This window comes from Neltuma alba, unplaced genomic scaffold (assembly GCF_004799145.2).
Source record: "Neltuma alba isolate B1F8T4 unplaced genomic scaffold, ASM479914v2 tig00004928_pilon, whole genome shotgun sequence".
Lineage (NCBI taxonomy): Eukaryota > Viridiplantae > Streptophyta > Magnoliopsida > Fabales > Fabaceae > Neltuma > Neltuma alba.
In genome coordinates, this window is record NW_021633912.1 from 699,375 (window position 1) to 712,042 (window position 12,668).

The 12,668-nt window shown below is 36.7% G+C and overlaps 1 protein-coding gene across 1 annotated transcript; it reads right to left on the bottom strand.

Annotated features, from left to right (window-relative positions):
- Nucleotides 1–1,420: 1,420 nt before the first annotated feature.
- Nucleotides 1,421–11,598, bottom strand: LOC114746251 (5'-3' exoribonuclease 4). Its single transcript, XM_028934482.1, has 22 exons — nt 11,225–11,598; nt 10,405–10,507; nt 8,991–9,067; nt 8,708–8,899; nt 8,412–8,531; nt 8,268–8,330; nt 8,041–8,187; nt 7,789–7,953; nt 7,548–7,625; nt 7,297–7,383; nt 6,663–6,743; nt 5,958–6,053; nt 5,635–5,705; nt 4,958–5,086; nt 4,789–4,865; nt 4,658–4,698; nt 4,487–4,561; nt 3,687–3,838; nt 3,506–3,610; nt 3,334–3,412; nt 3,051–3,130; nt 1,421–2,813 (listed from the first exon to the last, which is right to left on the bottom strand). Exons 1-22 carry the CDS (start codon nt 11,429–11,431, stop codon nt 2,150–2,152), a joined length of 2,889 nt encoding a protein of 962 aa, XP_028790315.1. The 5' UTR covers nt 11,432–11,598; the 3' UTR covers nt 1,421–2,149.
- Between the last annotated feature and the right edge of the window lie 1,070 nt (nt 11,599–12,668).

Below are 12,668 nucleotides of genomic sequence, written 5' to 3' on the forward strand. Positions count from 1 at the left end.
TACTGCGTCCTGATATGATATGTTTTGTTACCTTATTACTTCCTTCATAGACTCACTCCAGCTTTAAATTCAAGTTACGCTGCTGTTAAACTGAGTGCTGGATATTCTTAAAGAGCGACTTGTCTTTAGTATTGCATTTCTGTTGGAATGCTTATATCGGCCTTACGGAATTCTTTCAGTTGTCTTGTGGGTACAAAGCTGTTTGAAGTTCTTGATGATGGTTCATGGGTTTTTTGGGCCTGACCGTGGGTTTATGAAGTTAGGAACTCGTTGATAACAGGTGGGGATAGAGGTGGGAAAGCAAATGCTCCATGTAAATCTTTATTTATTTACTTAAAAAAAAATATTGTTACATGGACACCAGGCAACATTTGGGGATAAGGGCACGGTGATTTGTCAAATTTTTGTTTGGATCCCAAGTTGGCATGTAAACATTAAACAAACCCAGGGAGATCCGAAGCAATAGTTAATGAGTTCATGGGCAGGCACCCGGGATAGAAAAGTAAACCAATATTCATAGCCAATTCTTGGCCCTGCATCTCTCCTCAGTGGAGCAGGCACTTCAAGGCCCCAAGCCTTAACCCTACGGTATAATGGAATTGGAGCTGAGCACAAACTTTAATGGGCTTAATTAAAAAAATTGAAAAAGGGGTCATAAAATTTTGATTGAAAAAAAGATGTTAGATAAAAGAGTAACAAAAAAATGATTAAAACCTTTTAACTTCACTTTTTTAATTGGAAAAATTAATCTTTAGTTTGTTAACTTTTAATTAACTAATAACTCAAGTTCTTAGCTATAACTTATTATGATTTAATCTCTAAACTTTTGACTCGTTTACAAGTCAGTCTCTCATCTTTCTAACACACACCTAAAAGAATGAATTATGAATGAGTTGAAAGTTAAAAGACTAGAAAATTATCTTTTTATTTTTTAAATTAAACTTAGTAAAAAAAATTTCGTACCCATTAAGTGACTTTACCAACTATTTTGCTATATTTGATGCATATGGAATGGAATCATGAAAAGGTAAAGCTACAGGTGATTTTATATAGGTTTTTATTTCAAAAAATAATTAAAAGTTCACTAACATATTTTTTAATAATAGCAAAACAAAAAAAATGGGGGCAAGTCATTAAAACAAATATACTATTAGCTAAAGATTTCGATAAAATGTAATCTATTATAAATTCAGTTTGAGTCTTTTAGTGTTCATAAGATCATGAAATCAACCCCCTTTTTTATCCATCATGAATTACTGTTCATGGATTGCACACCCCCGCCCCGGGATATCTAATTTAAATTTTCTTTTATTCTTTCAAACTCTCTTTTTTTTTTTTTTGTTTTTTGGTACGTATCAAACTCCTATCCTTCGGAACAAGCGCCCTCACTAAAGCCCGTAAACATAAATGACCCTGAAAATGTGCGAAAAGAAAGAAATCAGCCCAACTGGCAATTTGGGCAGCTGAGTCTTAGTTTCGAGCAAGGATCCTACCAGTTGCCTGCGGCACATACTACATTCGGCTACCAACAGTGTGTCCCCGCTCCCCACCCCCAACTACGACGGAACCAACATTTACATCTGCGGCTGAGAACTACAACGGGATGCTATTCGCACCAGTATAATCCTATATAAGCAAATTTCAGTCCTACCCCCCCCCCCCAAAAAAAGTCCTAAGGGGTTTTACATATACAGTGCACTACCCTACTGTCATGCTGTGGCCCACATAACGAGCACACAAGCCAATTAACTTTTCCCATCCGCCTATGAAACCGGCATAAATATCATTTGCTGAAATGAAGAGTTGGGGGGGGGGGGCAAGAAAAAAACCACCAATATGAGTGCTCTTGCTTTCACCGGGTGTACTCAGTGTAGCCTGGTCCAGCATCAAGGGAGCACCTCACTAGTAGAGCGGAGCAGCGCTGTAGCTGTGAAAATCAGCGTTCAGGATATTTCCATCACCTGTTGCTCTGCATTTGTATTGTCATAAGATTAATGCCCGGGGCCACCAAATTCAAAGTACCCAGATTAGAAAAGAAAAAAGGTCAACGAACTTGGGGGACCAATATATTGCGATCTCCAATTTGAAAAAAGCAGAGAGGAAGGCCAATGCGGCCAAAACACAGGCAAAACAAGATCCACACCAATCACTATCGATCTCCTTGCTCTGGCATATTTTGGGTATGACGTGTTTTAACTTGGTAAACTTTCTTCATTTGCTTATCAGAAGTTATGCCTTGCGCAGCTTCATGATGTCTGCTATGTATTCCATTCACAGTGGGTGCTTTATGAATAATCCATTTTGGAGGTGGTATTGGAGGCCCCATGTTCTGTGCATGCTGTAGATTGGATGCTGACCCTGAACTAGGCGCTCTCGATAACATTGCAGGTGGCTTGCATGAAACAATGGTAGATGATCTAGATCTCACGCCTTCCTCCATTGTCATTGCAGAAAACCCTGTTTTCATGTTATGGAACTGTTCCTGGTACTGTGACCTATCTTGCATCCTAAAATTATGTCTGTCATTTTGTCCCCCATTAGATGAGATCAGAAATCTAGGCCTGCTCATCAAGCCCTGATGATTATTATAATGTGCATAATAACTGCTTGCGTCCTCTGCATAATATTTTCCATATCCAGAGGATCCAGCTGCTGTGTGTCTGTTCATTGCTTGATGGCCAGGACTGGTCTGATAAGGTTGCTCCAACAATCCATGGGATGCATTATTTAATTTAATATTAAGGGTGTTCTTGACAAGACGATGAGCTGCTTCCCCCAATTGAGGGCCCACTATTGCTCCAGGTACTTGTGGCCTGTAAGATTCATTGGGTGCTAAAAAGTAAGGTGACAAGCTTTCTACAGTGTGTCTCCATGCATAAGAATTTTAAGGGCTTAAACATTAATGATTACTTGTAAGATACAGCAATTATGGTGCAAAACATTTATTGATCAAAAACTGGGGGGGGGGGGGATTTTGGTCCTCATATCATAGACATACTGTATCCTAAGAAAATCGAAAGAAATTGTAAACCTGAGCAACAGATCCTCACCTATCCCTTCCATATCTCCGACCTGCATTATCTTCATGCCATAGAACAGGGAAAGGTTTGATATCAATGGGTTTTAAAATCTGCAGACAAAAAATGCCAAAGTAACTATGATCTACATCAGTGATCCAAAAATAAGACAAAGATCAATATGAAATTTTCTTCTTTGATTAAAAAATTAAGAAAGCTAAATCCCACAAGAAGTCAAAAAGTATGAGTCCATCGGTGGCAACCAAACTGAGTTAAGTCTGGCCAAACTAAATAGAAGCAGCTGCAATATGCACACCTTTCCGGGCATGACCACACCAGCAGGAGGCTTTGGGATGTGTCTGTGGCTTCGAGGGGGATTGAGATAAGTAATGTTTCTGAAATTCAGCCAACAGAAAACTCATCATAAATTGTCTTAAAGAACTTTCCATATACTGGGGGAAGTTAATAGGCATGTAAGACAAACTTACAGTACTTGGTTATGCTCAATGTGAGGCAATCCATTGACAGGGGAGCACACAAAAGGTCTCAACTCATTTCTTTCACAAAGCCAAAGATATCCATTCATTCCACCACTGCTAATTAGAAAAGGGGAGCTGATTAAACACCACTTGTTGTTCATAAATATTGACCATAGACACATTCACCAACCTAGCATTTGTGTCAATTGGCCAAACAGGCCTTTCGAATGGAGCTGATAGGTGATAAAGTTGATAATACAAGACAATATGTGGAGCTAAAGCATGTTGAGGGCTGACATAAAGCAAGTCCAGCATCACACTGTTCCGGAGTTGCTCCTCTGCCTGCAGATGACTAGCTAATCAGTAAGAAATATTATATATGTATCTATGCATGATATAAAACCTATAGGAAATTGCACTGTTCATAACCCGTACACAATTCAATTTGCCTTGGAGTCCGTGCAAAGTATAAACCCACATTTTAATTGAACATTTTAAAAATATGAAATAAATTTCTAATTGATCTTCTATCAAAATCTTATAGAGAAGCATAAGGAAGAGGAGGATAAGAAGCAGCAGAATACGATGATCGCAGCATAGGATCTCAGATATATTAAGAAGCGGCTATGGTATAGCAACTACGTTCCCTCCAGCCAAACACATATAAATGCAACTATATGTAGAGAATGCTTGCACAATAAACTCCGGAAAGAAACAACTAGCCACTAAGGTTCAGCATTGAATTAATTAATAACTTATACCAAAATAAATTCTAGAATACCCACAAAAACGTTTAAAGAAAAATTTAGAAATCCCCAGCTTTAATTTGATGGTCTCTTCTTTAATCCATTTTGAAGACGAGAAAAAAGCGGACCACAAAGCTAATAAAGTCAGTGATAACCAGTAAAAGCGGAACCAAGTATTGTTTAAACCATCGATTATAGAAATAGTGATCATAAATAACTCTAGAACAAATTTCCTTTAGCAGACCGTTAATGTGCCTTCAAGCTTCCTTGTTGCAGCCAGTAATTTCTTCTCATCAATGAATGGCAACTTGGCAACACCCTGAAAGGCGGTCCCCAAAATTATATTAAAAACATAAATTTTGACCCCCACAACTTCACTCTAAAGCATCACAAGTGTAAAAACACTAAATATTACCTGCCAAGCAAACCGTTTGCCATTCATATCAATCTCAAAATCTGTTAAAAAAGAATCAAATCAATACCAGCAAAGAAATTAAATGACATAAGATATAGCAGGAAAAATCAAAAGAAGTCAAACGAACTTACCAGCAGGATAGAAGTCAGAAATAGGTGATGAAGGATCGGTCATTAAATTTCTATATTTTTCAGGCAGCGCATTTGAACTGTGACATGAAAATGATAAGCGCATATATATATAAAAAATAGAATAGGAAGCGCAAGACAAAAAATCTAAAGACAGGAAAGGGGAAGAAACCTTGAAGCAGGTAAGGTCCCCATGAGCTGATCAAACGGCTTAAACGGTTCTCCCAAGAAAAAGGTTATTTCCAGATCAGCTAGATCTTTAAGATCAGAAGCAAAAGGAGCATAGTGGTATGGGTAGTACCTGTAACAACAATCAGAGAGAGATTTAATAGTAGTCACGGGTGATATTTTATCAAAAAAGCCAATCTTCTATCAGTTCTCGTCAATTGTCTTAAAGTAACTCACAAATAGCCTTGGTCCTAAAAAGAAGTCCTCAAGAATAGAGTATGAGTTTCAACAGGTAAAGAAATGTCCAAACTCATCATTTGTAAAAGCAACATGCACAAAGACATTTATCAAGACACTATCAGTACAGTCATAAAAACAAAGTGAATCATTCCACATTTTTGTAACTGCCTTGTCACCTTTCAATAAAAGCTCATATTCCAACCATACAAGTCTCCATGGAAGGAAAGATATATTTCAGAAACTGTGGACAATTAGGTTTGAAGAAAAGTAAGCTTCATGCATGAGAAAAGGCCCGAAGTCTTCAATCATCTAAGCAACCAAAGAGGAGTCTTAGTGGCTATATCATGCATGTAAATCTAGCAACCCAACAAGTCAATAGAGGAAAACATAGGAAAAGCAGGATAGCACATATATTTTATAACTAATGAAAGTCAAACTAACCATTGCCATGAGCAAACACCCTGATAGTAGTATCGACAAACCCAACATAGGCCTTCCACATATTTCAAAACCTGCACAAGAAATCTAGGAGAATTAACTGCATATAACATGAATGTTTAATTTTTTTTATAAAAAAAAAGAACGTGTGGGAATTGTGTGGGTTTGATTAACAAAATAGGAAAATATGTAGCATGTGTATGTACGCATAAGCATCCGTGCATGCACAATTATTTTGGGGAAAGAGGAGGAATCCATGAAAAGCAAGAGCATATTAAGTTTATCAGCCAGACTTTGAAGCCACAAAGACTGATAATAGAACTCACTAGATCTTTTTTAATGTTGTCAATATCCTCGAGCCCTGACACACCAAACTTTTCAGCATAATACCTTTCCTTGTATCCAGGCTCCCCTAACCTAACCTGAGAAAACAATAAACAGTTAATAACATAAGTATTTTGACAGCAACTCTGGGTAGCTAAAGTCACAAGACTTGTAATGTCAACAATGGCCCAGCTCTGGGCTCCAACTGCAAACAAATTTCACATACTAATCCTTCTAATCTTAAAAATACAGACCATACGCTTACAAAAGCGTACAATTCTAATCACAAAGAAAAAGAATGATCATTTTTAGAAGTCTGAGAAATAATTATTGAGTTGTTCCAAAGGAGTCTCGAGCATAAGGTCACTTTATTTCATGATGAATCCAAGCAAAGCAGTTTGCATCAAAACAAACACTAAACTTTCTCTTGTGTTTGCCTGTACATGATTAAAGAAAGTTGGGGGGAGGGAGGGGTAAAATAATCAAGCACAAGAAACTCTCCATGTGGAATCCTGCAATATACCCAACAAATTATTTGTGAAATCAAAAAATCTTCAAGCTCTTCAAGCAAACTTACTTCTAAGAGAAAACGCTTTTTAAATGCCAATTCCCAGATGTAATACCATTGTAACATCAGCAACATCAATACCAAATATCCTCAAATCAAAATGCGAGAAATATCATGGAAATAAATCTTAACATCGAACCTTATCAACAGCTGAGGCCCGTGGCTCTTCAGGTATTTCCCCTCTTGCCCTAGCTCTCATCTCTTCATTACTTTCTGCAGCCTGCATATGGAATCAAAAAGGAAAACAAAGATTACGCACATTAGATCATGAAAATATTTAAAGAGCCTCGAGAAAAATATGATGTTACAATCTAACTTGTGACGTATTAGCAGCAGCTTTTTATTAACATGGTATGAGCAGGACCAAAAGAATAGATAATAATTGTATTTGCATGCACGTGTTAAAAACCACGTCAGTGAGAAATTTGAGTGGGCAAACAATTTATATGAAAAGTGAACAATGAAATATTCCTCAGAGCTTAGAGCCCTTGTTAAAAAATCTGTCCAAACACTGAACTCTGCATGCCGTGCTTTTTTCCCTTCAACAAATAATTAGAAAGATTTGATTATCTCACTCTTAGAGCAATTATAATGCAACTAGATCAAATGCCAGCAACAGTCAAAGTACCTGCAGGCGCTCCTCATCTGTTTAATGCAACTTTGTATTTAACCACTAAGCAGTAATGCAACATTGTATTTAAGCAGTAAAAGGTTTATGACCGCAAGACCCCTGGAAATAAAAATAAATAAATAAACAGAAAAAAGCAGAATACCTGTTGAATTCGAACTCGCTTCTGAAAGATTTGATCTTCATAAACAGCAACAGCTTGGATAAAATGTTCCACTCTATCCAAGAAGACCTGACAAATAAAAATTCAAATAGAAACAATCATGGAAACTTCCAAGCTGATTGCTCATGAGTTAATTCTTTTTTATAAAAGAATTAATTATAAATCACAATAAGATAATGAAGTATGATAGCCTGAGAAGAAATTAACTGAACTTTAAAGAGAGAGAAATTTACCTCACCCGCTTCGGTAAGATAGCCACCCATGGCAGTGAATTCCCTTCTATAAATATGCATCAACAAATTTATTGCCCCCTGAATTAGTACGAAGTTAAAAGGCAGCAGCATAAGCAATTTGGTAAAAAGAAATATGCACAGCACTACAAAATGACTATAGAGAAACAAGAAGCTGACACACTTGAGATATCTATTGTTACAGGCAATAACTCAAAGGAACTCAGTTCTGCCAACTGCTTACCTCCCTGATCTCTAATGTTGGCATGTGTGGAAGAAAGTCATTGCCAACAAAGAAGCATAGAAAAACAAAATCATCCACTAAGCGTTCAAAGTCAATCTCAAAAGGCGGGTTGGGTATATCCAATTCATATTGCAAGTACTCCCGCAGTACCCAGATGTTAAGAAACTGTACACAAGGGGTAAGTAAATTTAAATTCCCCTGGATAGAAAAAGAAAAGATCTAGCTCCAGATGTGAAGTATCAGTCTTCCAACCTGATATTTTTTCTTGTGAATTGGGGTGTCATCTACTGGATTCCAATCCTCAGCATTATCACGAGGTTTATTTTGACAATCAGCTGCAAGATGACCAACTTGGCCACATGAAAAACACTTCTCCTGTTGTCCAGGAAAAGTAACCATCTGTGTACCCGGGTAATCATTTAGACTAAGCATAGAGATCAATGAGCTAATACCATCATAATGATTAATTGGAAACTAACCTCCCTCAATATTGAAAAGTGAACCTCGTGAGTAGCTAAAGAGAGCATAATCAAATCAGCATCCTGATTCAAAGAAAATGCCACGTACAAGTCAAGTAAAGTACCCCCAAAAAAAAAAAAAACGATGCTTGGAAAACTACTCACCAACCCATACAAACAATGTCGAGTGTTTGGATTAAAACCAGGAAGGTTGCGTTGAAGTCGAATGTATTGAATGATTTTATGTTCTCCCTCACCAGGGACATTTGCATCAGAAAGCATAACCTTCCAATGATCACATAATGCAGCCCCATAAGTAAAATAAATGGAAAGAAAGTATCATAAAAATTCTTTTTCTTCCAAGGGACAAAACACAGGAAGAATTACTTAACAAAAAATACATTGTTAACTCTAGAAGGGACCAAGAGAAGTAAAAACTACATGGCATTAAATAGTAGCACCTTTGTATCCCGCCAGCCAGGGCTGTGGTTCAATCTAGTCTGTATATAATACTGAAGGGCCACAGACAGCACGGCCATAAATTGAGTGCCAGGAGTGATGACATTTGAGTCAGAAGTTTCAGGCTTGTCTTTAGAAGGTAAAAGCTCTCCCAAAGCCTCAAATTCTCTTCTCAGTCTTTCTTCTTCAGCTTCCTTCAGATTCACACATAAAAGCATCACAGGTTCAAAAAGTTCGTCATGAAAATAAAAGAATCATTGTAATAACATGAGCATAGTATCTTACAGCTTCAGCTGCATCTTTTGCAGCTCTGAAGCGCCGAGAACGCTGCTGATTCATTTTGGCTCTTGGCGCAACACCATCTGCAAGATATGGAATAAGGAATTCGTGCAAATTTTGAAAGGGGGAAAAAGAGCACATGAAAGGAAATGGCTAAAGAGGGAAGTTATTCAAATTTTTGTTGTAAACCTCTCTATTCAAGTGAAATATATGCAAAGTCCCGTGGGTCAACTAATCCTATAGAAAAGGACCAGATTAAAAGAATGTCTTCCTGACTTAAAAAAAAAAAGGAAAATTTAAAGAGACATAATTCAAATATCCTGAATTAATTGACAGCCTAACTTCTTGTTAGCTCAACCCCTCAAGTTGGTCCATAAATATCACACATACCCAACTCGGGAGCTGATGACAATATAGATTTGCTAGGAACAGCATGAGTCATAATGTCAGCCAACTAGTCACTGGTCCAAGCCTCTAGTATATAGTGCCCGAAAAGAGATTATCCTTAATATGGTTCCTAATTTCTTATCAAGCTCAACATGCCTAGTTCAATCATGTTGCACTGGATTATTAGCAGTCTGAATAGCTACCGTATTATCACAGAATAACACTATGGGCTTGCTTGGACTGAACCTAAGTTCAATAATTTTCAGATAAGACAGCATTCATGCCTTGATCACTTGGCTGAGCATAATTTGAATCGCACCTTGAACTGCATGTGCTAAATCTGGTTTGGTGTGGGATAAAAGATACCATAATCCCTTGGGTCAACTAAACAAGAAATATAATCTCAAATAGAAGGAGTAGAATAAAAGAATATCTCCTTGCCCACCTCCTCACAACAACAAGCTCTATCCCACTAGATAGGGCTAGCTAAATGAATTGCATTACATCATTGCATTCTATCAACAGACAACTGTATGGATACATCGTACTTTGACTTCCTCCTTGAAAGGGGAGAATTTTGATATACATAATCCAAATATGCTAAATTGATTAACAGCTTGTCTTTTCTCTAACTAACTTCAATGAAGAAGAAAAAGAGAACTAGCAATTGACCCCACCGAATCAAAAGCCTTAGCATTTCAGACAGATGCAAAGATTGCCTACTTGTAAAATGTGGATATATAAAAGGCTTCCCCATCTTGGTTATTCGGTATAATTTTCCATACACATGACTGAATACTTTACATGATAAAATTTTCACCAAATTTAAAATTCATAGTACACATACAGTAATAGGCCTGACAAGCAAACAAAAGATTGTTAGGCTCTTTGATATAAAGTTCTCATATTCCTTGGACTTAAAACCTATCATTGTCGGAGCTCTAACATAAATAGATCTGCCAACGGAAATGTAATACCCGAAGAAAGGATTACATTAGAAATAAATTTAAAAAAATAAACATATGCATCGTACCAATTGCAAGATAGAGAAGCTTCCTCGGGCGAACCAACGAAAAGATATGATCAATATAATCAAATATTGATTTAAAAACATCATCATAGGTAGCAGGTGCAGGCTGCAATTAGAGATTTATCAGAAACAATACAATTTTTAAAACAGCAATGCAAGTTTAAAGAAATCACTTCATAGATCATGTCACCATATTGTCAACAGACAATTATTAGTTAGACGAGACAAACACACCAACTAAAGAATTTCCAACCCAAACTACACCCGTTTGTCTCTCTTATCTCAATCTTTTAGTGCTACGGTCCACGAAAAATCCTGAAACCACTGATCCCAGCAGTTTTGGGATAGCAGACTTCTATGAGGTTCTTCTACGCTAGTCATGTAAATATGCGTTAGGAAGTTGAAGCAGAAATTTCACCGAGTGAATGGAACGATGATGCTCGATTCTAGACAGAAAATGGGGTAAATAAAATAAATGCCACTAAAAAGTCCTGCTCTCTCTCTCTCTCGAGTTAAGTTTAGCATTAACTGTACTTACCGACTTTCTTGGACTAAAGAAGCAGATATTACTATGAGAATTACCATATGGAAAAAGCATAGTAGATGAAAAAGCATATCCATAGCAAGGTGTTGCGAGAAAGGAGAAAATTATACAACCCTGCTTCTAAAGTATGGAAATTTAATCCCATAAAGCCTTTTCTAGACTCTCTATAAAATGTGAATTCACTTGCAAATTTGCCGGTTCAAACGAAGGAGAACAAATTAACATGTGATTGGGGGGACAAAAGGAGCAGATAAAAGTGAGTTGAGCTGAAGCATGTACCTTGCCATCGGGGTGGAAACAAGGGTGAATGATACCGTTCATGTCCAGGTACAAGTTGTCGAACTCCATGCCATTGGGATTAGGTTTCGACACATCAACAGGGTAAGAAACACCGCCGTCGCCGGCGGCCGACTCTTCTTCGACTACATCGGAAATCGAGAGCGGATAGCGGTCTGCCAGCCACCGGTAAAAGGCAGGGACTCCCATGTGCTCGGTTGGACCCGGTTCAGCAACGAAGAGAAGAATAATGCAAGAGAATGCAAGATCTGTGTTGCCTTGACGTTTAGAGAATGTACGGATCGGTGTAGGAGGGCTGGCTCCCGCGGGACGATATTGCCCCTCGATATTGCGTGTTCTGGCCCCTCGACTCACCTACCTCCTCCCAGTTATGCCATTAGCCATTTCTTCTTCCTTTCTTGGCGGTCCCAGTCCTACAAGTTAAGGATAATGGCAAATTGCCCTTGCGTTTAGCATATTCATTTCTTTTGATTGATATTTTAATTTTTAACCGTGTGTGCTGTTTGTTCGCGTCCTTGACTTCTAGGAAATAAATATGGGCCTTGTTTTTGTCCTTTGTTTTTTTTAACAATTTTATAAAATTATTTTTTAGAACAAGTTTTTAAAAAAATAAAAGAATTTGTTTGAATAATAATTTTAAAAAATCATGTTTAAAAAAAACTATAGAAAATCATATCTTGTAGATAATAATTATCACTACTAATGATAAATAATGGATAGTAGGTGAGAAAAGAAGAAAATTTCTCAAAACTTTTCAAAATAAAAAATAAAAAAGAGACAAAAACAAGAAAACATTTAAAAGTTGTTTTGGTGTCTTGGTTTTTAAAAATATGTTGCTATTTTTTATTTTTTAAAACAGTCAACTAAAAACAAATTACCAAGCAAGTTTTTTTCGTTTTTCTGTTTTTAAAAATAAAAACCTGTTTTCAAAACAAGAAACCAAACAAGCCCTGTATTTCTGATACCAATGAATACCAAAAAAGTTTTGCCCTATTAATTATTGTTTTATTTGCGCTTCAGGTTTACAATTATAGTAGTTAATTAATTAATACGACATTGTTATACGACAATGAATTTTTTGACAAAATCAATAACCTGACCACTCCCTTTGATCGCAGTTCTAGCATCACACATGCCTAAACAAAAATATATCATAATACTCCTCCTTAATATAATATCTAAATGACTAATTTGAAAAAAATTAAAAAAAATTAGTTAAGTTAGTTATTTATAACATATAAATATTATCTTTTCTAAATGTCCTCATTAATCAGTTGTTTATGCATGCCGATTGCCGAAAATTACAGTAAATTATTCAAGACGCTTCTATCTATTTCATTAAGCTTGAGATCCTCAATAGCTTAGGATTAGCGTAGTAATTATTAGCATATTTTCAACTTCTAAGATCGCTAATGCAAAATTATTA